At 49.5% G+C, this 26,624-nt stretch overlaps 2 protein-coding genes and 1 long non-coding RNA gene across 8 annotated transcripts in view; 1 reads left to right on the top strand and 2 right to left on the bottom strand.

Moving 5' to 3' along the window:
• Nucleotides 1-351: 351 nt before the first annotated feature.
• PEF1 (penta-EF-hand domain containing 1) lies at nt 352-16,714 on the bottom strand. 2 transcript variants are annotated; one of them, XM_081143920.1, is made up of 5 exons: nt 16,640-16,714; nt 7,923-8,199; nt 3,623-3,778; nt 2,967-3,110; nt 352-1,330 (listed from the first exon to the last, which is right to left on the bottom strand). In XM_081143920.1, the coding sequence occupies exons 1-5, from the start codon at nt 16,661-16,663 to the stop codon at nt 1,101-1,103; spliced, it is 831 nt and encodes a 276-aa protein (XP_081000046.1). In that variant the 5' UTR covers nt 16,664-16,714; the 3' UTR covers nt 352-1,100. The 2 variants fall into 2 exon arrangements, with proteins under 2 accessions (XP_081000046.1, XP_081000047.1); XM_081143921.1 differs by having other exon boundaries at nt 8,157-8,199; nt 16,640-16,681.
• Nucleotides 16,715-16,846: 132 nt separating this feature from the next.
• On the top strand, nt 16,847-24,399 carry LOC308560299. The gene is made up of 4 exons (XR_013999319.1): nt 16,847-16,902; nt 20,532-22,935; nt 23,824-23,957; nt 24,061-24,399. It is a non-coding gene; the product is annotated as an uncharacterized lncRNA (long non-coding RNA).
• Nucleotides 24,290-26,624, bottom strand: part of COL16A1 (collagen type XVI alpha 1 chain) — a 47,780-nt gene continuing 45,445 nt past the window's right edge. For all 5 annotated transcript variants that reach the window (XM_081144195.1, XM_081144193.1, XM_081144192.1 and 2 more), the window contains 3 exons: nt 25,798-25,974; nt 25,541-25,618; nt 24,290-24,670 (listed from right to left, as the gene is read on the bottom strand). In XM_081144195.1, the coding sequence (XP_081000321.1) occupies nt 24,468-24,670; nt 25,541-25,618; nt 25,798-25,974 (458 nt within the window). In that variant the 3' untranslated portion in view covers nt 24,290-24,467. The remainder of the gene's footprint in view (nt 24,671-25,540; nt 25,619-25,797; nt 25,975-26,624) is intronic.

The following is a 26,624-nucleotide window of genomic DNA, read 5'->3' on the forward strand; positions in this document are numbered from 1 at the left end:
AAGTTATGACTTAATAAATGCAGTTTGTCTGAAAGATAAAACTAGAGCTTGAGATAATAAAAGGCCAGGCTATAAGAAGTTTGGAGTGGCTGCTTCCAGCCTAGAGTGCCAGCCCTAAAACTGTTTAAAACCACAGTCTGCTTCTTGAGCTGACCCCAGGCCCCTACCCTTCAACTTCACCCTGGTAAATGACAGCAGCCTCATGTAGACTATGTCCCCTCAGCTGCTTCTTTCTGCACGGTGTAGTATGCAGTATGCACTTACATCTTTGTTGGATGAAAGGATAAATGAGTGACTGAATGGATGAGCATGTAAACCTGTAGCCGGGAAGGCATGGTGGAAAATATGGAACAGAGTTTTATCCTTTTATTGAAATTTACGGCTTCACTGAACTTTTGGCCCCAAATGAAAATAACAACAAAAAAGGACATTGGCAGTGGAGGTGGCAATTGTCCCCTGGGGACTGAAGCCAAGCAGAGAGTGGTGGGCAAATGAGGGGTCCAAGCTGCAGAGTGCAGTAGCCTGGCCCGAGATGCCCAGAGAGCAGACTGTCCAAGCTCCTTGAGCAGGGACAGCCCCCAGGCAGCTAGAAGTTAACACGCAGGAACTCTGGGCATGGGGGCGGTGGAATCCAAGCCACTGGTCCCTTGGGCATAGCTCTTTCATGCTTAGTCAGATTCCACTTTGGAGAAACTGGCTTCATCTGACAGGTCAGCATGGGTGAAGGGACACAGGTGCTCATAGTAAGAGGCCTATGAACACTTACCACTGGCATTGGGGCAGAGGAGGGAAAGCTAGAGGCTGGAGCCCAGCCGACTGGACACAAACTCCATTACAATGACGCATCTCCTGCTCCTGCTGCAAGGCTGTGCCACTTAAATGCTCAGGGCTGTAAGGATATTTAAATTCCAGTCCTCTCCTGTGTGGCCTTGACCCAGGACCCCACTATTTGGTGGCTATGACACAGGACTCCTAGCCCTCTTGGGGAACAGGGCTGCATCAGGATGGACAGGAAAAGAAGAGCAGCCCACACACTTCTCCCACTCCAAAGAGCAAGGAAAGGTCGCCTGGTACACACCACTCTCTACAGAAGGGCTGGGTCAGAGCATCCGAGAGGCTGTCATGGTGACGAAGTCCTCGAAGCTGAGCCGAACGCTGCCCTGCATAGCCGTGTCCTTCTCCCGGAAGGCCTCGGTCAGCGCCTGCAGCTGGGTGCACACCTGGATGAAGCGGTCTAGCTGCATGCCGGGACTGGCGGAGCGCGGGCAGTAGCGCGAGACCAGGAGCTGGGTGAACTGGGGGCTCAGGTTGTAGCCCATTTGGGACAGAGCTGGAGAAGAGGGGCACACAGAGCAGACACAAAAACCCACTGTGAGCACGGCCATTGACCAGTTCCAGAGCACAGCACTTCGAGATCAGCAATGAAGCAGAAAGAGGACAGAAGGCCCGAGGGTCTGTCAAAGATGGCAGCAGCACAACAGGGGCTCTGTCTGAACGCTCCCCTTAGCTGGAAGGCCTCATCCCTCTTTCTCCAAACCTCCATTGCTATCTGTTCAGCAGGGCCTCCTGGGGCCCCAGAATGACACCAGGCTACCCATGCTCATCTCTGACTCGTCTGCATTACAGAAGGAAGCCTGGGCTCCATAGGACCACCCTGACCAGTGCAGACATCAGTGGCAGCATAGCACAGGGGTCCCAAGGGCCTGCTCTGGAGTCAAAACAGCCCCTCAGCCAGTTACTTAACCCTGCTAATCCTCTGACTTCCTGTCTCTAAATGGGAACAACACCTACCTGGTCAGTTTCAGCAGGATGAAAGCGGACTGTGTAAAGCACCTGGCACAGTGCCTGACACATAACAGACACTCAGTAAGTGTTCTTACAAAGAGTAAAATCACTGTCATCTCCCCAGGCGAGACTGCCGGGCAGTTCCAAGGTCACGACCTACATGCTGCTGCCCATTGCCCTGGCCTGGGAGGCTTCCTTCCTACCTCTCCGCATTATCTACAGGCCCAGGCTAGTCTCACCTCCCCTTTTGCTATTTGGCTTGAGGGCGTTACCTATACCAGGCCTCAGTTTTCTTATCCATAAAAAAAAAAAATCATAAGGGGACCCTTCAACTAAGGGTGGGGGTGTGGGGGGGTAATAAACAGTACCTATCACACAAGGAGAATGAATGATGTACATGTTAAAAGTACTTATTACAGTGTCTGGCACATAGCCAGCATTCATTCACTAAATACTGGTTTTGTTGTGATAGTATCACCCTTACCAGTATCTGTGACAGGACTCTGCAAAAGAGTAGGTGATCAGTACAGGTCATCTCCCTTCCCTTCTACCAGGGCACAGATATGAGCTCACCTCCACCCACAGAGCTCCTTAGGACTGAAATTCATGGCCAGGACAGGGGCTGGCTTCCCTGAGGAACCCTTTCTCCCTCCCATATGGCAAAGCTCCCTGTCAGGTTCTCATCACCCCACTAACCACCCGTCCTCTAGTGTCAGAATTGGAACCGGATATGGAACTGTGGCCTCAGGTCATCCTACCCAATTGCAGCATTTAGAGTCATCTGGGTCCCAGAGTTGTGAAGGAAGTACCTTCTAGCAGAGCCAGCAACAGAAGCCATCTTTCTGAGCCCCTATACAGGGCTCTTTACATTCTGCATACTAGCAACTAGAGTGGAAAGAGCCACATGTACTGGTCTCACAGTAACTGGGCTACTACATTTCCATCCCCAAGGCTCCCGGCAGGCTGGGCCTGTCTCACCTAGCACTGCCAGGTGTTCCCTTGCCCTGGATCTTGGCTCAAAGCCCCAGCCAGGTCACAGAAGGGGAGGAGAGTAGGCCTGTGCTGAGGGTGGCATTTGCAGTGCAGTGGACATTCGGTAGTCAGAAACTAGAGAAAAGCCCCTGCTTTGTCTTAAGGAGTAAAGAGAACACTGTGCACCGAGTTCCTGCTCTGGACCTCACCTTGCTGCAGCTCTGAGTAGCTAATGGAGCCCGAATGGTCTCGGTCATACTGCTGGAAGAGGTTCTTCCACTGCTGGATGAATTTCCACAGGGCTGAGAAACCATAGACATCGATGCGGCCTGACTTGGTCTTGTCAAACATGTCTTGAGGAGAAGGGAAAGGAGGGAAGGAAGGCTTCAGGATTGAGGGCCAAAGGTCCTCAGGTAGCCCTTCTCTCTGGAGGCAGCACTTCTCCCCAGGCTGGATGGAGTAGGAGACTCCCCTGAACCACAGGCCCGAAGCCCAGATGCCTGTACCCAAGACATACCCTCATCAAATGCCACAGCAGCCACCACCCTGGCTACCCCTTCCAGAACTGCATTTTCTCTGCAGCCTTGGCAGGTGACCCCTTCCTGGCATCTCCTACTAGAGCATGGAGTCCCATTCTGCAGAATGGGAAATGGAATTAGCCTGTGGGTCAGCAGGGCCCAGAACTTGAGAAAAGCTCTAAGGGGAAGAGCTCTCAGTCTAGGAGATCTCACTATGAACCCAGTTTCCTGTCTGAAATACCCCCAGGCTGAAAAATTTTCCCTCAGAATGGTCATCCACCCACCTATTGTCAGATGTCAGGTGGCTCTGCCTGAGCCTGAGCCCACGGGGGAAGGGCTTTACTCACTTATCATCATGACGCACGTTTCGTCATTGAACGAGGACCAGTTGGAGTTGACCAGGGCCTGCTTCAGCTCCTTGATGGAGATGTAGCCACTGTGATCGGTGTCCACTGACTGAAACCAGGAGTAAGCCTCAGGATCCACATTGGGAGGGGCACCACCTGCGGGAAGGGGTGCAAACGAGGGGAGTCAAATGAAGGTCTCAAGGCCAATCTGAAGAAATGCTGGGAAGAGCATCTAAGTGCCTCCCTGACTAGGGGTTCTCTCTATCCGTGAAGTCTCACGGATCCACCAACCTTGTCTTCCATCAAGCCAATACCCTCACTCTGATGGAGAGGACCTTCAGTGTACACTCACGAGTATTCGGCTGATTTCTACTCTGTGAATCCATCAGGCTTTCCCTATAGTGCTCCAGTCACTTCTCTATTTGGTTTTAATTTTCTAAGGAACAAGGACTTGTACAGCCGATTAAGAATTTCTGAAAGGTGGAATTATCTCTTCCCCAGACTGGAGACCCAAAAATGTTTGCCAAGCACCTAACATGCAGAGCCCAGAGACAAGTATTTGAGAGTCCCAGCAGCAGGGAGCTCCTGGGTGGGAACCAGGTCTGATTGTCCTGGCACAATGGAGAGTTGACAGTCTATCAGTATCAGGAGCTGTCAGAAAGTGGGTGGCCACAAAGCCTCACCTCTCTTCCTTCCCTATCACCTCAGATGTGTGACGTGTGCTCCCATCTCCAAAACTCCCTGGAGACATCTCCTCATCCCACACATCCAGAGAGCTGCCCAATTCTGCCAGTTCCGCACATGGGGATCTCCCCTCTGTTCCTCCTGCACCTGCCCAGGTGCAGGTGCCTTTCACCTGCATTGCTGTAACCAACCGAAAAGCCGAACCACACCACCCTTACAGCTCCTCTCCGCTACCCTTCACCCGCTACCGAGCAATCTTTGTAAAATTCAGCCCTGTTCTCACCAATTTCCCCCACCTCAACTCAAAACTCTTCAAAGGCTCCCACTGCCTACAACATAAAGTCCAGCATCCTTAAAATGGCTTTCCAGGGGCCCCCACAATGGGGACTACTCCTGCCTACCTCTCCCACTGTCTCCACTGCCCCCCTCCCACCTCTGGCCCAGCCCAGATGGAGCATTGCGCTTGCTCTTACCCACGCCCGCACCTTCCCACCACAGGGCCTTTACTCAGGCCCTGTTCTCTCTGCCTCGTACCGCTCCTCCCTCATCTCTTTGTATCCATTTCCTTGCACCCTCAAGACCTAAATAAAATGCTACTCCCTCCATAAAGCCTTCCCATTCTTCAGTCCCCGGAAAGGCCATTGTCCCCTCTCCTTTCTACTCCTTCTCTTTTATGGCCCTGCTCACTCCACTGTGTACATGTTTTTAAACTACCTTCCTGGTTGGACTTGGAGCAACCTGTGGGGAGGGACCTAACTCATCTCTGAATCCCCAGGGGCTAGCTCAGAGCCAGGCACAGAGAGGGAAGGTGCTAGAGTTGACCTTAGTTCAAGTCTCAGCTCCTCCCCCGTTTTATAGCCCTGGTTAAGTTATTTAAATTCTCTGCGTATCAGTGTTCTTATCTATAAAATGAGGACACAACAGCACCGACATCATAAATTGAGAGGATATAATTATATGAAAACCCTAAGTCAGCGCCTGCCACCATCTAAGCACTATGTAACTGCTCATTATTAGTGTTGCTGTGTTCAAATAGCAGGAGATGCAGGAAAGGATCATTCACTTGGAAAGACATTCAGCGTGAGCTGGAGTGTAGGGAAAGGCTGACAGATGAAAGTGAACAGAAGACTGTCTTAGGAAAAAGCTGGAGTCACACAGTATTGCTAAACCTTTCGATTTAACTGGCCACAGAAACAGCTCCTTTGCACAGGGAGTATCCGAGACAGCCACAGGCCGCTGAGGAGCACAAAAACCACCACCCAGTCCCAAAGGCGAGCCCAGGAGGTTTGCCTGACTGAGGACTAGCTGGCCTCCTTGAATGGGAAACCAGGCAGCCCCACCACCCTTCCTAAAACGGCAGCTTTGCCATGGGGGAGTGAGGGCCACCCCCCAGATGGACAATCTCTGTAACATGTGGTCCCTGCAGTTTGCATAGAGGAGCTCAGACTCTGGAAGCAAAGAGCTCTGATCCTTACTAGTTTGTGTGACTTTAGACTAATTGTTTCATTTTCTGAGACCGACTTCCCAGGGTGGTTGTGATGATTAAATGAAGTAACAGCAAAAGAAAATTTTAGCAAAGGGCCTGGAACGTGTGCAGTCCCATTTCCACAGAAAAAAGGGATACTTAAACTGGGTCTGAAAGGGTGACAAAGAGCTGTGATGGAGAGAAGAAAAAGCCCATGGCAGAGGCACGGGGTGTTCAGAGTACTCGGAGGGGTCCTGGGTTGACGGAAGAGAGGAGCAGTTCAGGTGAGGAGGCTGGAAAGGCCCTTTGGGTCTGGGGTGCCATTAGGATATTTCCTGTGGGCAAGGGGACACCCTTATTGGTCAGACATGTCTTACAGAGCAGTGCTGCTCAAACCTAGATCCTGGAGTCACTGGGGCTGAGATGGGGCTTCAGGTGACCAATGCAGGTGATACATGGATGATGCTTTAAAACACTGCTCCAGGAGGCCACTAGCTGCACAGGAGAGGAGGCAAGGTGGCCAGGTGAGAAGTTGCACAGAGTGAGCAGCTAAGAGCCTGAGGCACATCTTTCCTTTCCTCTGCAGCCCCAGAGATTATCTCTGGCCTCACAGCCAGGGGCTCCTTTCCCTGCACTGACCTCATGTAGGCTCAGAGATAAGATTTTGAAAGGTTGAGGAAATCCACCATGAAGCTGCTGAGCTGAAAGCAAATGGCCAGAAGCTCTGGGCTCTGAGAAGATAAATGCCACGGCTCACAGTGTTTAGAACCCCCACGGTCTGACATCTCCCCCAGAGCCTCCTGCCTGTGTATGTATGCTAAGATGCTGCAGCTTCCCAGCAGTGCCATTCCCAAGGGCCCTTCAGGTGCACCAGACTGGTTCCAGGCTGCCTTGCTGCTGGCTTGGTCCTCTGGGAACAACATACTGTGAAGAGGCTCACTGAGTTTGGGAGGAAGCAGGGGACTGGGAACTCACCTTCCCTGACCCCGTCTGAGACCACTCAGAAATCTTCACTGAGCCCAAAGCTCTCACCTAAGATTCTCTGCCTCCCCTGCATAGCCAAGCCTCCTCCCCACCCCCATCTTGACCAATACCGCTCCTTTAGTATCTCTGCTCTTTCTCCCTCCCCTAGCTCATCGCACCATTCTACCTGCCTCGGCATCCTTCTGTGGTAAGGCCCTTCCTTGCCACATCTGCTATCATATTAAATGCTGAACACCTCTTTGCTAAGAATGCCCCAGTACAAGTCCTCTCACAGAATATTGTTTATTAAGGCCTTTCCATGTTCCCATGTTTACCTGCATATTCAGATTTTATCCTTATTAACAATCTTGTGAGAGACATTCACCCATTTTACAGATGTCAACACTGAGGCTTAAAGAGGTGAAGTAACTGGGTGAGGTCAGTAGGTGGTCTGATCTCAAAAGCCCAAGCTTTCAACAAGTACACTATCTTGCCTTTCTACATATAGTAGTCAGTCTCCCTTACACAGAAATGGGGCTTCTCCCCATGACAGATAGTGTTACTGTCTCCAGTTATTTGCTCATCTATGCCCTGCCCCCACCGCCTCCCCTGTAAGAACACTGCATATCCTCTCCACTGCCCGGGGGCTTCTAGAGCCCCTCCATGAGAGGAGTATCCATTCTTATCCTATTGGGATTAGGCTGGACCAGGGGATGTGGTTTGGCCAAGAGAATGTGAGTGGAAGAGACATTAAGTACTTGAAAGCAGAAACTTTAAGAGGCATCAAGCGTTCCTGCTAGCTGTCCTGCTCTTTTCTGTCTGCTACAAGAACAACGTATCTCAAGTAGTGGCTGTTCCTTCAGCCTGGATCCTGGAAAGAAAAGACATGTGGAGCAGAACCTCAGCAGCCAAACCCACAGCTGCCGACACATAAGCAAGAGTACATAGCGTGAGCAAGCAACAGAAATAAATGTTTGCTGTTGTAAGCCAAAGAGACTTTGAAGTTACTGTTACCACAGCGAAGCTAACTAACAGACTTCCGCTGATGCAAGCTGAAGCAAGAAGCAAATGCTAAGGTGTCAGAGACCAGGCTGCTTGCACAATCACAAGAAGGGTAAGGATGGGCCCTGGATAACTCAGAACAATAACTCAGGTCAGAGGCACCTGGAGCCCCAAATCCCTACTTACCTGGAGGAGGTCCCTGTCCATAAGGCCCGGGATGCTGGGCACCATAGGAATTGGGAGGTGGCTGACCATAGGGGCCCCCTGGGGCCGCACCACCATATGGTCCTCCTGGAGCCCCAGAGGGGAGTCCCCCAGGGCTGGGGTGTCCATAAGGCCCTCCAGGGGCAGGACCTCCTCCATAACCGCCACCAGGGGGTACCCCGCTGCCATACTGCCCTCCACCAGGATAGTAGCTACCCGGAGGGGCTCCGGGTGCTTGTCCTCCAGCTCCTGGGCAGCCCTGCAAGAAAAGCAAGACATGAGTCAGAGTGATAGGACCAGAAACTAGTCATAGTATGGCACGTGACAGTTAGAAACCACTGCCACTGTCATGCTTTCCACTGATCCTATAGGCAAGGCTGGAATTATGACCCCATTACTCAGATGGGGACCCTGAGGCTTCTACAGATACAACCTACCCGAAGTCACACCTACTCAATGACCTACAATCAAGGCTGGAATCCTACCCTCCTGGCTCTCCTTCCCTGCACACCACAAGGGCTGGAATCATGTCTTGTTTGTCACTTTACCTCCAGCCCCCAGTGCAGAATGGATGCTCAGTAAATTTTTATTATATAAATGAGTAGGCAAATGAATCAAATAGAATTCCAAATCCTCACCCTGTGGTACCCCCATCTCTATCTGCAGAATTCACAGTACAGCAGTGACCCTCTTCAGTCATAAATAATGTATCCTTCGCAAGGAGTCATCCTTAGCATGCCTTCCTTACCCTACTCTAGCTCATGATGCAAAAACATTTTCCCATCCTCACTCACGGATGGGTGAGACAGGCAGGCAAGGCCTGTTCCTAAGGCAACATAGTACAATGGTTGAAAGTCAAAAAAGATCAGTTTGAGTTCAGGTTCTGCCACTTACTAACTGGTCTAACTACCTACCCCTCTCTAAGCCTCAATATCCTACGCTCTAAAATGGGAATAATAATAGTTCCTGTCCACCTCCCAGGTTGGTATGTGAATGAAATGAGACTAGTCACATGGAGCACTTTGACACAGATCTTAGCACAGAGTAAACACTCAATACACATTAACTATTAATAATAGCACCTTTCTATGGAGCAGGAAACTGAAGTCCAGAAAAATCACACACACACACACGGTACGGAGGGGCTGGGGTCAGAATCCACGTCTCCTGGCTAAGCCCAGGCCGTTCGTACATTAGAGTATAGAGGGGAGCATTCCCTCTCTTGACCATGTCCCCACGCCTCCAGCCAGGGATCCCTGAGACTCAGAGTGTTCAGCTCCAACTCCCTAAATGGCCAGCAAAAAGCCTAGCAGAGCACAGCCCCAACACATCTGCAGACAGGCTGAGCTCAAGGGCACAGAGAGCAGCTGGGCCCAGCTCTGAGGACTGTGAGGATGGTAACTCCTAGGCATGTTCTAGGTCAACCTGCAAGGCACACCAATGGCCTAGCCACTGAGAGCCTGGACTTGCTCTTTTAATTGTTTGGCGGTTTCTGGGATAGTTATCCTCAAGGCTAAGGACAAATTCACGCTTTATCTAACGAGGCTCCGCTTGCGCAAGGAAGGGAGGCTTCTTGAGGACAGGACAGGAATCAGGCCCTTCCACCTTCCTCACTCAGCATCGTGGGAGGCTTCCTCCCTGGAAGCCTCCACAGCTAGTAGCGAGAGTCCTTCACAGACAACAAAGTCACAGGGAAATCTCAATTGGAAATTCTGCTCTTACCATGAGTTCATGACCATGGGCCAGTGCCTTAATTGCTCTGAGCCTGTTTCCTCACAAGTAAAATGTGACAATCCCTTCCTCAATGAATTGTTCTGCAGATTATAAGAAATAAATTGCAACATTCTGTTGGTTTAATTTTGAGCTGAAGAATCTTCCGATAAAATAAAATTTTAAAAACTGATAAAAAAGTTGCTTTAGCTGAAGCAAGGTGGGGGTTCCAGAGCCCCATGAGGACCCCCCTCCCTTGCTAGATTGTAAGGGAGCCCTGCAGAACCCACACTGACTCAAAACAGTCTGAAAAACATTAACATAAGAAAACAAAGTTCTTACAAGACTTTCTGGCATAAAGGAAACGGTCAATAAATCATAGCAGCACTGTTATTATTACATTATTATCATCATCATCAGAAAAGCCCTGGGCCAGGTAAATACGGGCAGGGGGACATAAAGGAGAGTGAAAAGTTCTGAAGGAGCTCACAGTTAATAGGAGAGGTACAGAAACACTCTCTGTAACACCTCACAAAACAGCATAGGGAAACAGGTGTCTAAAATGGATGCATAAGTCATGTGCCATGGATCACAAAGGAGACAGGGTGAAATCATAGAGGGTTTCCCTAAGAAAGAAGCGCTGAGCTGAAACTTAAAGAATGAAAAAGGTTCCCAAGGGAGTTGGAGAGGCATGATGGGAGAGGTGCCCAGGAGGCCGGTCACCCAACTTAACCCCTTCAGCTTACAGATGGGGAAATTAAGGCCAAGAGAGGAGAAGGGAACTGTTCAAGTCACACTATGAGTTGGAGACAGAGGCGGAACTAGATCACTCCCCACCCACACCAAAGTCCGAAGACACACTGCCCCCTGCTACATACAGCATTCTTTCCTTAAGCAATAGGGAACAGGATTCCAGTGTAGGATAGAAAAGGGGTGGGGATTCTGCAGAGTCTGGGCACACCCAAAGAACAGGCTGGACACCAAGCCAGAAGTAACTGCTCTACAATAAGCCCTATGAACAAAGCCATAAATTGCATCTGGCCTAGGGCACCCTGGGAAATGCCCCAGACCAACAAAGCCGGTGCTGCAGACAGGTCTTCTGACCTTCCCTACCACATTCTAGCCACCTGCCCTTTCCTTTCCGCTCTGCATCAAAGCCCTCATGTGTACAGTTCACCAAGCACTTTCACATACATACAAATTCTACTGGCAGAATCCTGTCAACAATCCTCTGACACAAAAAAGGAAGAAAACAGTAGGCCCATTTTCAGATGAAGAAACTGAGGTATACAACTGTTAAAAGACTTCATTCAGAAAGCAACAATATAATGCTAGGCTCTGTGCTAGGCCTGGGGGCACAAAACTAAATAGGGTCTGTCCCTGAGGAAGCCAAAGATAATTACGATAGTCTGATCAGTTCCACCAGAAAAATCTACTTAACTGCTATCAAGGAGGCATAGGCAGAGGAATTCGTTCTGTCTGTCGAATGATAAATCAGCAATAATATGAACAAATGCATGAAGTGGGTGAAGGAAGACTTCCTGGAGGAGGCAGGAGTAATACTGAAGCTGGCAGTGAAGGCTGCATAGGCCTTCTCCAAAAGGAAGGCAGAGACGGACATTCCAGACAGAAGGGAGAAGAGAGACAAAGGCAAGGCACAGACCTATGAGCAAGCATGGAGTGGCCAAGGAAGAGGCTAAAAAGCAGGGGTCAGGGGCAAGAACTCAGAAAGGCAGGCTCTTTACACACTCCTTGTCTAAGCACCTCTCCTGCTGCACTCCGGTTAGCTGGTGAGTTACTGGCAGCTTAGAGTAGGTTGTGTCTATGGTCTCCTCCACACAACAGCGAGGTCCCCCAGGGCAGACAGTGGGCCTCATTCACCATGGTACCCCACGGTCCAGCACAGTGCCTGGCACCTGCAAGCCTTCATAAATATCTGAACAAATAAATACCACTCTAAAGAGTTTGGGCTTTATGCTGGAGGAAACAGAGCACCACAGAAGGGTTTCCAGTAGGGGAGGACCATGAGCAGAGCCTTGTTGAGAGAATTAACCAGCAGCGCTGTGGAGGATGAACTAGCGGGGGAGGCAGCAGGCTGAGCGCCGGCTGCCAGCCGGCAGGGCTTGAACCAGACAGCAGACGTGGAGATGCAGAGAACAGGATGAGTGCTGAGGCTGTTTCAGAGATAGACTAGACATGACTTGGCAACTAATTAGGTTAGGGAAGAGCCGGAGGGAGGAGGGAGGAAAGGGAAATGCTTAGAATGACGCAGATTTCTAGATGCACAAGAATATGAAGGAAGTGGAGCCACCGTCTGAAGCAAAAACCAGGCTGGGAAAGACGGTTTCCAGGGTCACTGAGTTGTTAGTAAAGGTCTGAATCAGAAATGAAAACCAGAGTCCCTGACTCCAGGTTCTTTCACACTATTCCATGCTGCCAACCTTTCTGAGAGTTTTTCTAAGAGCATTCCATGCGGATAAACAAAAGATGGTGAAAAGGAGGGAAAAAAAAGACAGGAAGAGTTCAGTAACCATGGTTTCCAAAGCATCACAGAAATGTTGGGGTGGGGGAAGGGCAATTAACATTTTGAGGCTCTGCTAAATGCTTCCAGTTCAATTGGCTCTCAGTGATCCTCAGTTCTGTAAGGCATGTGCTATCATCTCCATTTTACAGATGAGAAAATTAAGGTGCAGAGAGCCTAACACTGCCTGTGACGATGCAGCTAAAACATGTGAGTTGGGATTCAAATCAGGGTCTGCGTGACTCCACTCCACTACCCGCTTCTGTGTGTTCACTCAATAAATGAGTGGGTGCCGGTGCCAGGCATTGTCCTAAATGTATGTCAAATATGATGGATTTCTACAGAAGAAGGGGGGGGGAAGGGTTAGATAAGTGCTTTCAGAGGCTTCAAGCCCAGAAATCAGGGAGATTCAGAAGAATGTTATTATTTTTGCACCCCAGCTTCTAGACCCAATTTAAGAGCCACAGTATTGTAAGAAATCCCAAAGACCCTATAGTCCAACCGCTCAGTCAATGTTGGAATCTGTTTTCCTGCAAGTGGTGGGGCATTCACCCCACCCCAAATAATCTGCTCAGAAAGTCCTATAGTTTCTTTTGGCTCTGAGAGCTCATTCTTCTACCTCCTAGGCCCTTGTGAAGCTCAGAGGGGTCAAAGGCTGGTCCACACTGAGTCCCAGTGGGGAAGAGAGTGGGCTGCACTGCCAAGGCAAGCCTGTGCTCTGGAGCTACCCTTCAAAAGAGCCTGCTGGAGGAGGAGAGAGCCTATTCTAAGGGGTTAAACAATCACAAGTCAAAGGAGTGGCTCGGACATTCACTAGTAGAGCCTCCTAAAATATTTAAAGTCCAGAAATCTGCAGCCAATAAACAGTGAGCCAAGAACTGTCCCAAGACACTGACCACATCTGTGCTGACACTCCGAATGTGCCATCTTTCTCTCCAGCTTCATTTCACCTAAGCCGCAGGCCCACGTATCCAACAACCTCCTGGGCCTTCTCTCCAAATCTGTTCCTCTCTCTGTGTTCCCATCTCAGTGAATGGGAAAACCTAGTGCCCTCCCGGGCATCTCTTTCCTCCCTTCCCACACTAAGTTTTCTCAATTCTACCTCCCAAATGCTTCTCAACCCATTTTCACCAGGTCACTGTTCTCTCTAACCTAGATTAGTTCAATAGCTTTGAAACTAGTCTCCCTGCCTCCAGTCTCTCCTGCTTCAACCCACTCCCACAGTGCCCCATGATGATACTCCAAAGTATAAATGGAGAAATGTCTTCAGCAGTTCCCTCGCTACTCTTAGGACAAAGTCCACACTCTTCAAAAAGGAATCTGATCCTTGCTTACCTTGCTCGTTTCATGTCTTACCCCTTTCCCCCTCTTCACAGCATGCGGACTGATGTCCTCAAATTCCTCCAGAATACTGGGCTCTCTCACTTGCCTCCTGGCCTTTGAGCACACTGTTCCCTCTGCTGGAATACCATACCTTTCTTTACCCAGCTAACTTCTCCTGGAGATTCAATTTGGGCTTTAATGCCATCTCCTTTAAAAAACCCTTCTCCCCCGGAGACTGAGTTAGGCATCCCTCCTGTGCTGTCCTGTACCTTACACTTACTCCCATTTAATACTTATCACACTGTCATTACAATTTATATATTATATCACTCTTTCACATGGAGTATTTACTCTATGCCAAAACACCATATCAAGCACTTTACATTGACCATCTCCTTATAACCCATTTTAAAGAAGGGGATAACCGAGTCTCAGACTTTTCTGAGAAACTTCTCAGAAAAGGAAATGGCAGAGCAGGAATTTGAAGCTAAATGTCTCCAGCCTCAGACACCAAGCTCTTAAGCATTGAAACCCATCAGGCTGGCTCCTCCACAGGATCAAAGGGTACTTGAGTTTTACTACTCCAACACCCAGCCCATGCTTGAGGACCCTGGGGCTACAGGCAGTGGAAAATTAGTTTTCACCTCTAACAATAAGCTGGCATCTTCCAGGGCTATATGGTCTAGGTGGAGGGGAGGTGGCGTTATACCTTTGGATGCTTTGAAACAACCCATTTCCTTTCTTGGGACACCATGGACCAGGGGCTGAAGAGGCGGACAAGGGTATGAGAGGGAAGCAAAAGCATTTCTTCTTCTCTTCCAGTTTCTCTCTGTACTCCTCTTCAGTATTTCACTGAGCATAAGCCCGGGCAGCATGGCATGATAACCGCAATCGCCGCAGTAAGAGCTATGGCACCATGCACTGGCATCCACTCGGTATTAGCCATGTGCCAAGCCCCCCATAAGTTTTATCGTATTTCATCCTCACCTCAGTCCTATGACATATTAGGACTCTCTTTTTACAATAGGAAACTGAGACCCTGAGCCCTTAGACAATTTGTCCAAGGGCATATAACTATTAAGTAGAATTAGGATTCTAGCCTCGTCTGTCTAACCTGGAAGTTCAGGCTTTTAATTTCTATGTCACTTCTTCTAGGATGCATACAAATTACCTCCAAAAGCTTATTAAAATGTAAGGCACTTCCTAGGTACAGAACCAGTCTATGATGGAACCCCAAAGTGTGTTTTTTTTTTTTTTAATCCTCACCTGAGGATATTTTTTCCATTGCTTTTCAGAGAGAGTGGAAGAGCAGAGAGAGAGAGAGAGAGAGAGAGAGAGAGAGAGAGAGAGAAACATTGACGTGAGAGAGACACATCGATTGGTTGCCTCCCGCTCCAGCATTGTAACAGAGGTATGAGCCCTTGGCCAGAATCAAACCCGGAACCCTTCAGTCCAAGGGCCAACCCTCTAACCACTGAGTCAAATAGGTTAGGGCCAAAGTGTGCTTTTTAAACAGGCTCCTAGGTGATTCTGATGCAGACCATCCACTGAGAAACAATGGACTATGGCAATGTTTACCCAAATCATGTTTCTCAGAAATACTAGTGTTACTAAAAAAAAAATTAAAAAATGACTACACATTAAAAAAAGGGGGGTGGGGTGGGGATCCCATGGTTAAGTAAGTTTAAGAAATACTGAGATGCCTTGTGGTGGTGAACTTGTTCAGCTCTATTTAACAGAGTATTCCGCAAACATTTAACCACAGAATCCTCTTCCATTAGCAATACCTATTAACATTTCACAAGACTCAGAGAATAGAATGGAGCTTGGGAAACACTGCTACGTTATACTTCCTCCTAATTCCGGCTCATGCTGGCCTCTCTCTTTCCTACCTCTGCTAAGTAGGCAATGAAAGGAGTTTAAGTTCTAGCCCTGGCCTCATCCTCTCGTTTGCTATGTATGACCTTGGACAAGCCCCTTAACCTCTTTGGGCTGGTTCCTCAGCTACAAATTGGGGATAGCACTCCCTGCTAGCATGTATACCAAGTCTTTATGATTGAGATAATGGAGGCCCAAATACCGTGTACAAAAACTGTACAGGGCTGCACTCGCTCAGAGGGTTCTTGTCCCATCTTTTGGCATGTTAACTATACTCAACTGTAATATCCCATATGACCTTGTTTAACAATTTTTCCTGCATGGGCTTTATCTCCTAAATTAGTGTGATCAGGAGCCCTTTCCAGGCTCAGTTTCCTCCTTTTAAAATGAAGGAACTATTTTGAGTGCCCTCCCAGCACTGACCTAGGAGTCCAGTAAAAATCAAAATATGAAAAGGTAACACCTGCTATACACTCTTAGTAGTACCAAATGGCTTACAAGCACCGCGCCATTACTCTACAGATCTATCACGTAGACCCTATTTCTTGGCCCTATTTTAGAGAGCAGGAAACTTCGGCTGGGAACTGTACTTAACCACTCAACCATTCTACCACCCAACAAAGGATTGTGGCCACAGAATCACCTTGCTGTGGTGGTCTTGGCTGGATCAAGATGGGTGGCAAGTGGAGAAGCAGCATTTGCTGACAGCTCCAGGGCGTGCTGCCTAATGGCCTGGCGACTTCAGGTAAGTTCTGTCTTTCCTGGGCTTCATTTTCCCTATATGTGAAATGGAGGTGTTGGGCCGAGCAGTCAAACAAGCTCACTTGTGGAGCCCACTACAACCAAAGATTCTGCCGATTATTCAGATGCAGAGCGTCAGGGGTGTACTTTCATCGGACGCCCCAAGCGATACCGACAGCCCAGCGCTCTAAACGTTCTGTTGGCGCCCACGACCCTGCCCGTGCACCCTGCGGGAGCCTTGGGAAAGCGTGGGGCCCAGACCAGGCCCAGCCTGAGTCTGTGGGGCCCAAGGTCCCCAAATCCTTCACTGCACGACGCCAAAGGGGGCGCGACGCGACCTCCCGGACGTGCAGTCCTGCGTGACGTGAGACGGGCGCGACCGACCATCGCTTTTCCCTTGTCATCCGCGCGAGACCTCGCTGAAGCCAATCTCGGCGGGAGAAACCCGACAGAAAGCAAAGCTGGGGTTCTGGGCCTGGACTTGGCGAGGCCCCTGCCTAGACCCGTCCGCCCCTCACATACTCACCTGCCCGTAGGGATAGCTGGCCATGTCGACTCTGACGTCACAAGTCGGCGATGGACCTCAAACCCGCCCCCGCCTGGGGCCTGGAGGGACATACCCACTTTTCATTGGGTGGCGCGCCTGTCAATCCTGAGCGCAGGGGTCGACGGAAGTGACGCTATAGGGCGGTGGTCCGGCCCCGAGAGGTGGGAGGGGCTAAGGTGGGAGGGCGGTTCCCGGAAATTTTGTTCGCTGGCTGTTGGAGCGTTACTCCTTCCTGTCCTGCGGTAAAGTAGGCTCCGGGATAGTCGGGCTCGGGTATTTAGTGAGAAGCTTAGGTTGGGTGTTGCGGCGGTGGCCATGTTTTAACCTGGCAAATAGGACACATGATAGTGGCTACTTGCTGTTGTCACTCCAAGTTTCCGCCAGAGGTGTGCCCATGCGGTTACCGTGACAACAGGCAACTGGCAGAGGCTAACTGGAGAGATAAAGGCAATGGCTGAATTACTTTGCTCTTATGTCAAGGCACCACGTGCCAATTAGTAGCTTTGGAGTGGATCTGTGGTCTTTGTGGAGAGGAAAATCCCGCAATGGGAGAGGAAATTCGATTCGTAGAGTCTCTTCTTTCATGAGTGGGGACACTGAGGTCCAAAGAGGTAGTGGACTAGGGGCAGAGTGTGGCCTAGAACTAGGGTCAGTGGGTCACTAGATGGTCTTGGCTCCAATTCAACACCAACAAGAATCCCCAATTTGGGATGCAGTGAAGAAGGAAAGTTTTAGTGCAAAACAGCTCAATTGCAATACAGCAAGGCTGTGAAAAATACGGCTGCAGAATAGCTCTGGGGCCAGGCAGCCCTGGGGCCAGGCCCTTCTCTGGCTACACAGAGCTGTTCTGCCCCTGGCTCGTCAGTTGTGCACTACACTGCTCTGCTCTTCTCTCCTCCATTAGTCTAGTTGGTGCTCTAGTTCAGCCAGGGAAACAAGTCCTGCCCAAGATGAGAAAGTGAGCTCCTACGGTGGGAGAGGAGCTGGCTTATATGGACAGAAGTCCCCGCCACTGGTCCCTGATTGGTCCATCCTCATGCAAATGAGGGCTCCAAATTCTCACAGTTGGATTGGTCCAAAAGGCACTGTCCTGCCCAGCCCTGCGTGGTTCAGCGGTTGGGCGTTGACCTAGGATTCAGGCGATCCGGGTTCAATTCCCAGTCAGGGCACATGCCCCGGCTGGATCCCCAGTTGGGGGCATGCAGGAGGCAGCCGAGCAATGACTCATCATTGATGTTTCTATCTCTCTCCCTCTCCTTTCGTCTCTCTGAGATCAATAAAGATATATTAAAAATAAAGATACATATTTTTTAAAAAGGCACTCTCCTGATTGATCAGGATAGAGCCACTCTGATTGGCCAGAGCTGCACAGGTCTGGTTAGATGGGGAAACCTTCAATCCCTTTGGTTGAAGTAGGATTCCAGGAAACCTTTATGATGGCTGGCTCATTAGGCAGAAACTGTGCAGGCAGGCAGTTCAGTGCAGGCCTCTCTGAAGTGCAGTTTGCATAAGAGGCCCCTGTATAGAAATGGCTGCTAGGCTCTGCTTTTGCATTTGAGCCAGCCCAGTTAGTCACCAGGAGCCCTTCTTAGTAGGTGTCTTTTTTTTTTTTCAGGGTTCACAAATGAATGCCCAGTTCTCAGCAGGGAAGTCTTAATTGGTCCCTAAAGTAGGTCAAACCCTGGTTACTAAGTGCCTTTATAGTTGTGTAATTACTTGCCATTTGATGGTTCAGGTTCTACACTTGTTTGCACACTTATCTGATTACTATGTTAAATTTTTCCATATGGGCACAGATTGTGTCTGGGTTTGCTTGTCATTATATCCCCAGTACCTAAGACAGTGCCTGACATTGTGTTTTTACAAAAATAAACAAGCGATTATGTTATGAGGTGTTATCCACTCCAGCCCATCTATCTAGCCAGGCACTTTCCAAAATCACAGTGCTGATCATGCTTCCTGCCCACTGGGTAGCCTATAATGGCTCCTCTTCATCTACACCAGAGGTGGGGAATGTCCAGCCTGCAGGCTGTGTATAGCTAGTGAAATCATTTGGTCTGGCCCTGCCAAGGCAACCACAGGTGGGACTCGAAATTCAATACATCTAGGAGCTTTTTTTCACAGCTAATTTTTAAGTTGATAATTTTGTATGGCCTGAGAATGATGTTATAAATATCCAAATGGCCCTTGGCAGAAAAAAAGTTTCCTCACCCCAATCTACACCAACAACATAAGCCCCAACCTCTTCATTCTGGCACTCTAAGCCCTTCACAATTTGGCCCAACCTCACCTTTCCTATTTTATGTCTTACAGCCCATGTCTTTGTTCCCCTCTTGTATTCCTATGTTCAGTTTCACCATTTAGCACCCTTGCTTGGAATGAGAATCTTGATTTTACCACTTTCTAACTGTATGACCTTGGACAAGGTATTTATACCTCTCTGAGTCTCAGTTTCCTCAGCTGCCAAAAACAAATATGTAGAGATTTGGAAAATGAGCTTATTGCACCTGCTCTTGTCCAGACTTAGGCTCAAACCATTCCTTTCACGGGACCACCATTCCTCCCATTGCCAGCAATTCAGAGCGCAGTTGCAATCCCATTGTCCACCTCACCCTCTCACATTCCTCCCAGCTCCAGCGTTGGCCACTCTCTCACCAGCCTCCCTTTGCACTTGGTACTGTCACTGTGCTATATTCCAGCCTGCTTGTGTGAGTTCTCTTTGATATTTTTCCCAAAACCCATTCCTCTCCTTCAGCTAAGAAAATCCACCAAGTCTCTCAGGCCAAAAAACCTAGGAGCATTCTTGTGTGGCCTGTTTCTTCACACACTATCCCACCTTCATTTGCTTGAGTTCAAAAACAGACTCACATCTGCCCTTTTCTGCCTGTTTGCACTATCACCCTAGTCCAAGATACCATGATCTGTGGCCTGGATCATTACAATAGCCTCCTGACCAAAGTTCCTGCTTTCACTCTTTCCTCCACACCCTATTCTTTATAGAGCAGCCTGAGTGATTGTCTTAAATGTAAAGCAGATAATGTTATTCCTAAGATTAAACTCCTCCAGAGGCTGCCCATAACTCTTATGATAAAATTTAAACACATCCTTATGACCTTCATGGCCCTCTATGACCAAGACCCTGCCTGCATCTCCAGCCTCACTTCCAGCCACTGCTGTCCTCAGTTCACTCCAGCCATGCCTGCCTGGCCTCCACCCCTGGTCTCCACCCCTGGAACCTACCGAGATCATTCCCACCTTCAGGTTCTTGGATGAGCTCTTCTCCCTGTCTGGAACGTTTTTCCCTTGGCTCTTCACTGGCTGGCTCCTGCTTGCCATCCAGGTCTCAGTTTAGACAGCACCTCCTTGGGGGGACATTCCTTGACACCACATCTAAAGTAGCATTGCCTGCCCCCCCCATTCTTGTCATCTATCATAGCATATGTGTCCCTTTTTCATAATATTTGTCACTATTTGAATTGTTCTCTTTACAGTTTACATGTATAGTGTAGTATTGTCCTTTTCTTATGCACCCCTGTATCCCCAGTGCCTAGAACAGTACCTGGCGTGAATTCAATAAATGTTAGTAGTTGTTATTCTGTATTGAATCCTTACTAGGTACTGGGTATTGTGCTAAGTACAATGCATTGTTTCATTTTCACCACAATCCTTTGAAAATATAGTTACCCATTTACAATGAGGAACTGAGGCTGAGAGAGGCTAAGTGACTTCTCTACTACCAAAAGGATGAATGGAAAAGCTGGGAATTGATCGCAGGTCCACCATATTTTAACTACTCAGTACTTAGTGTTTAGTGGGTCTTGTCTTCTTCACCTTTGTAAACCACCCTGCCTTCCCCCAATCCAAAAAATAGGTGGAATTGAATTGCAAAATCTCAGAAAGGAAGTCCTGAAGTCTGGGCTGAAGGTCAAGGGAAGAGAGAAGAGTGAAGCCTGGCCTGAAAATGGGGCTGATGAGACACACACTCATTTTATTCCACAAACATATCAACCTACAGAGTTCCCGCCACTTGCCAAGCTCTGTGTAGGTGCTGAGGATTAAACTCCTATGAGAACTTCACGCCCCAGCTTCCTCTGCCCAGCAAAGGGCTCTCAGGAAAACAGCCTGTTAAATGTCTGCTATTTGGGGGCAAAGGCATCCAATTCATTTCTTGAGCTGTCAGAAACTAGCCAAAGCCAAGCCCAGGGCTGTGACTCCGAGCTGCTGCAGCAGGCCCAGGTGTGTTTACTTTGGAGAGGGCTGGATAAAAGGGAGAACAGGACCTTCCAAAGACTGGAAAACAATCAGCTCCTTTCCAAAATCTTAGCTACCTGAAGCAGACAGAGGTGGGTGGGAGGTTCCTGCTATTGTTTCCCCTCTAGCCAAAGAAGAACACTTGGATTCCAGCCCTTTTCAGAGCACGGGGCACTTTCCTGAGTTCATGGAAGCCCTGCGGCTGACTCGTTAGAGGTGGGGCAGAGCTTGATAGTGGAAGCCCCATCCACTGGAAACTCTCTCCTCCCCCAGAGACACATTCCCACAGGCATCCCGGCTCAGCACCAAGCTCCAGGATTGCTTACTGAAAAGGAAGCCCGACCCTCACCTAATATGGAATAAACGCTCTTGGATTCCAGCGAGAGCCAATCCGAAATTTAAATTCCAAGTGGATGCTGTGGATCAGGGGGCAATTTGCAGCTTTCCACAGAACCAACAGAAAACTCAGAAAAGTGAGAACAGCGGCCGTGGCAGTTTGGCCACCCCTCCTATTGTGGAATCATATGGAGCGTGCCTTGATGCTTTCCACTCCCATAAACTATTCAGGGCAACAACAGAAAGATCTAGTCTGGTAAGAGGCTAATGGGCCAAATGTGAAGAGTCTAAATAGATTCTGAATTCTGGGAATGGGAAAATATGATGACGAAAAGGAAGATTTAAATTCCAGAAGGGCCCTGCCAGGCGTGGCTCAGCGGTTGAGCGTCGACCTGGGATCCAGGCGATCAGGGTTCAATTCCCGGTCAGGGCACATGCCTGGGTTGCGGGCTGCAGCCGATCAATGACTCTCTCATCATTGATATTTCTATCTCTCTCTCTCTCCTTTCCTTTCTCTGAAATCAATAAAGATATATTAAAAAAAAAAAATTCCAGAAGGCATCACATTTTGGGATTTTCCTCCGCAGAATAAACATGCAGCAGCCTTTCCTCCTCTTACAGAGCAGAGGGCCCGTTGATCCGTTCTTCACACGGCCGCCAGTGAACTGCACGTGGGCAAACCCGACACCCTGGCAGACCCAGGCTTCCCGCCGCCTCCCCGCTCCCGCTGCGCATTCCAGCCGCAGGCCGCGCCGCTCTCAGCGCTCCGCGCGCTGTGCTCCATCATCCCCGGACCTTGGCACGTGCGGCGCCCTCTGCCTACATCCATCTCCGTCCAGACACAGCTAGGTCCCTCGGCCCCCTGCTCCCTCGAGCCTGGTACTGCCCCACCACCCCGCTCTGCTGTAATTGCTTGTTTAACTGTCTGCTCTCCCCGTAGACGCTGCGGGGGCAGGGACCGTATCTGTCTAGTTTGCCTCCGAATCCCCAGACAGTTCCTGGCACAAAGTAGAAAGGGGAAATGGACTCATCAAGTTAGGCTTTGCCAATCTGAACGATCTGTGTGTTGCCTTAAAAGCCCGGAATACACTAAGAAACAAAGACAGAAGACTAACGGCGGGCACGCGAGAAAGCTGCCTGAAAGGACGGGACGCCTGTGCCCCTCCTTCCTTTCCCTTCAGCTTCCGCGCTTCCTGAATTTATGAGCACAATCCATGGGCTGGCTTTTTTGCTGACCACAGTAACAGAAGAGACTATAAACTCAGCTTTCCATCTGGATCTTCATGGTCCAAGGAAATACAGCAATTTCAGACTCCAGGGAGATGAGCACTCAGATCATGAAAGCTTAAACCTCATCTGTCGCAGAATCTCCTAAGAGTGGTGAGAGTTTGACTCAAGGACAAAGCGAAGAAAGCATTGCTTATTCCGCAAGGATCGCCGCCCAGTGGCTCACAAAGGGGATGAGCTTGATGTTTTCTCATGGCCACCTTCCCCTCTGGCTTTCAAAGCCAACCTGGCGGACTCAACAGCTGGTCCTTTCTTCTTTCTTTCTTTCTCCTGGCGCCAGCGAGCTCCTTGTCATCAGCACTTCACAGGATGGGCTGAGAGGGAAGCTGGCCTTCCAGTGGGAGCGCTGCAACATCTGTCCTCACTCACTGTCCAGAACTGGCTGCTGCTTCAAGGCAAAGGTGATGTGCTTGCTTTTTAATGGCTTATGTGAGAACCAGGGTTAACCTAGAATTGGTAGTGGGACATGAAATAAGAATTGACTCCTCTGATAACTAAAAACATCACGGAGACCCTTGGGCATGCTCAGGAATCAGCCTGAGTTCATTCCCCTGGCCTCGGCACTCCTCTACTCCTGGCCAGGGGCGGGGTGGGGGGATGAGGGGGACAAAGGTTTGAAAAGCCACCCATAGGCTGATCTCCTGGAATTCGGAGTCCTGCTCGAGAAAGGAATTTCCAGAACTGTGCTGGAAGTACCAGCTCTGAAGAGATTTGACAGCCAGTTTGAAGGCTTCAGGCAACTTGGATAAGCGCCTGGATCCCGGCTACATTTCTAAGCCTGCTCTGGGATCGCTTTGAAGTTTATCCAACTTGGATAAGCTGGGGCCAGTAAAAAGGCTTTCTTTGGGAGTCCCTCTGGATGTGCCCTGTTGCTTTCTCACAGGGCCGCCCGCCTAGAACGAGGGAAAGAGAGAAGCTTGAGATGGAATGTTTCTGTAATATTCAACTTGCTTTTTTTTCTTCCTAGCCTTTTTACATATGGAGGAGACAGGAGATAGATCACCAGACTCCCAGCAGACTTTGAGGACCATAAGCTTAGATCCGATTGTGGCTTGCCCATGACCCCTTTGTACTGATGCAACCTGTCTCTGAAGACCTAGGCTAAGATATATGGGGAAGGACTACATGTTAGGTTAACAAAGAATAACAAAAGAGCCATCTGCAGTCCAGGAGAGCTGGGGGCAGGGCCATGCATCTGTACAGGCAAGAGGTTCCATCTCATTTCCCAGAGAAGCATACCCTGGTTGCCTAGGCCAGGGCTGGAGCTGATCTTCCCTCCTGTTTCACAGGCTTTCTAATCACAGAATTACTGGAGCAGCAAGGAGAGACTGTGCTTGGCGGATGAACACACTTCAAAAATTGGGTGGCATTTCCCAAGGTGCAACCTGGATTAGCTTTGCGTCACACTCAAGAAATGAAAAGGGTAGGTGGGGCACCAAACACTGTTTTCTTTAGGAAAGCAACTAGGGAGGGGCCTTTATGAGCTGGAAGTGGGGTCTTCAAACCTGCTTTTGGCTCACTCGCAGGGAGAGGCTGAGCGACACCCCTTCTCTGACTCTGAGAAGGGTGCTGTGAAGGACAGGACACAGTCCGGAGGACCGAAGGACAGTTCAGAAGCAGCTGGAGAGGAAAGCTGAGCTGGGGCACCATGTACAGCAGCATCCCACAGCTCCACGGGCTGACCATAGACGATGAAGGAAATGCCCTTTTTGACCTTGGGACCAAATGACAAAGGAGGCTGACAGGGAGAGCAGCTGCAGCACCAGAGAAACCCCACCGGAAGTGGGACTACATATCGTTTTTTTTTTTATTGACTGATAAAAAAATATTAATAGCAATTAAAAAATCAAAACATTCACAACCCATCACAGAGTCTTATAAGTTTTAGCCATCTGTTCCCAATGGAGTCCTTCATCTAACGGAGATGGGGATTTCAGCCGAAAGGCCCCTTCATGTTTTTCACGGGTTGGTATTGCTGCTCCATTGGCATGGCCCCAAAGCAGTCGGAGGGGTTACAGTAGCCAGTCTTGCCCGGCTGGCCCATGGGGCCCGGGGGGCCAGGGATGCCAGGGATGCCTTGTTGGCCCATTGGTCCAGTTGCGCCCATCTTGCCATACCCTGGAGGACCTTGAGGACCTAGGGAGGGAAGAGTCAGAAAAGGGAAATCAGGAGACCCAGACTACAAGAAAAGAAGAAATAATGGTCATGGTAAAAAATACCTTGCATTTCATGAATACGTCTCAGGTTACAACATGTTTTCATGAGATCTGATCGGAGCCTTACATTAACTTAACAGTAACAACACTACTACTGGCTAGTTTTAGTGAGAGCTTCCGTGTGCCCGGCTCAAGGCTGAGTGGTTTTTATGCGTTATTCATTGACTCCTCAGCAGTTCCGTGAGAAAGGAACTATTCTCTCACCTTGTAGGTGAGGACACAGGCTCGGAGAGGCTGCCCATGTGGTAAGTGATGAAGCTGGGTCTCAGCGCCTGGCCATCAGGCTTTGGTCATTCTTTTAGGCTGTATGGTCTGTCTTAAGCGACCTTGTCAAGGTCATACAGCCAGTGAGATGCCCAGCAGGACTTAAACTCCCATTCCCTATCCCACAGCATCTGGCCAGTTTAGGTCTTGAGGCCAGGCACTGGCCCTTCCATTCCCCACACATGCCCTAGGAGAGTGTCTTGCACACAGTCGCATCGCTGTAAATGTTGGTTGATAGGCCTGTAGTTATTCGAGGTTCCACACAACTGTGTTATAGAAGGAGCATGAAGAAAGGAGATCTCAGCTGCTCTAAACATGGTCTTTTTTGGGGGGGTTTCTTTTTTTTAAAATTTATCTTTATTGTTGAAAGTATTACAAATGTCCCCTTTTCCCCCCATTAGTCCCCTCCCCCGCACCCCTCCCCCTAGGCCTTCACCACACTATTGTCTGTGTCCATGGGTTATGCATATATGCATATAAGTTTTTAGGTTATAGATTCATGGTCTTAAATGCTGGATTTTCCTACCTGGGGGGCCGGGGAGACCATTTTCTCCTGCGATGCCAACACCAGTGTCCCCCTTTTCACCTTTGGTACCGGGTAATCCTGGGACAAAAGAAACAAAATAAGAAGTCTTATTCCTGAGCAGAAAAATGACACACCCAGTTGGATTATTGGAAATACACACATACATGTGCAAATATATTCACAACAGACCTCATACAATGCTCATGTGTGACCCAAACAACTACGTGTGCACTTTGGGAACCAGAGGGCAGATCTACCTCTCATTCCTGGCAGACCCTGCCGTCCTTCTCTGCCAATCTGACCAGGAAGCCCAGGTGCTCCTGGGGAGCCTGGCCGGCCGGGAGCACCATCTTTCCCCGGGGGCCCTGGTCGTCCTGGAGCTGCCGCCACCTCCATGGGGAACTGAATCCTGGAGGTGTAGTAAGCCATCCTCTCTGTAAGAAAGGCCAGGGACAGGTCATAGGGCACCCCAGGGACTCAGAATGACTGCAGATGCTGCAGACAGGCCGTCTGCATGGAGTCCAAAGCTGCCTTTCCTCAGAGGGACATCAGAGCCAAGGGCGTTGGTTTAGGGGGTTGATCTAGGGGGTCTCCCGTGCCCTGGCCTCCACCTTGTTTTCCACGCTGCTCCTTCTGAAGCACAGACCTAACGACAGCATCTCTTTTCTCCAGCATCTTTCATTAATTCAGCACTAGCTCCAGATTAAAGTCCAGACTCCTTGCTTGGCTTTCAAGGTCTGCTCCCCAATCACAATGCCCAGCCCCTTGAGGACAGGGCCCATGTTTCCCCCAGTCCCCAGCATATCAGTGCTGGACAAGCATATGAACAGGAAACAAGCTTAAAATGAAACCACCCCAGCCATCTTAAGTTGCTGCTTGCTCCACTATTTAGAGCTTACTGCACACAGACCCGTTTGATGTAAATTTCCTTATCTGTCTCCTTGGCTCCAGTGGGGGCTTGGGGAGGGCGGGAGGGAATCATGTTATCTCTGAAGAGAGCAGGTGAAAAGGAACATCTGAAACCTTATTGAACACATGCCTATAAGTGGGGGTGGGGGTGAGTGGAGGGTAGGATATTGAGCTT

The sequence above is a fragment of the Miniopterus schreibersii genome (assembly GCF_964146895.1).
Source record: "Miniopterus schreibersii genome assembly, chromosome: 8".
NCBI lineage: Eukaryota > Metazoa > Chordata > Mammalia > Chiroptera > Miniopteridae > Miniopterus > Miniopterus schreibersii.

What these genes read in the sequence shown, in the direction of transcription:
- PEF1 (XM_081143920.1), bottom strand. Translation starts at nt 16,663, where the DNA reads ATGGCCAGCTATCCCTACGGGCAG. An exon ending in TGGACAGGGACCTCCTCCAG is followed by an intron (nt 3,779 to 7,922) that starts GTAAGTAGGGAT and finishes CCCTTCCCGCAG; the next exon opens with GTGGTGCCCCTCCCAATGTG. An exon ending in AACGTGCGTCATGATGATAA is followed by an intron (nt 3,111 to 3,622) that starts GTGAGTAAAGCC and finishes CTTCTCCTCAAG; the next exon opens with ACATGTTTGACAAGACCAAG.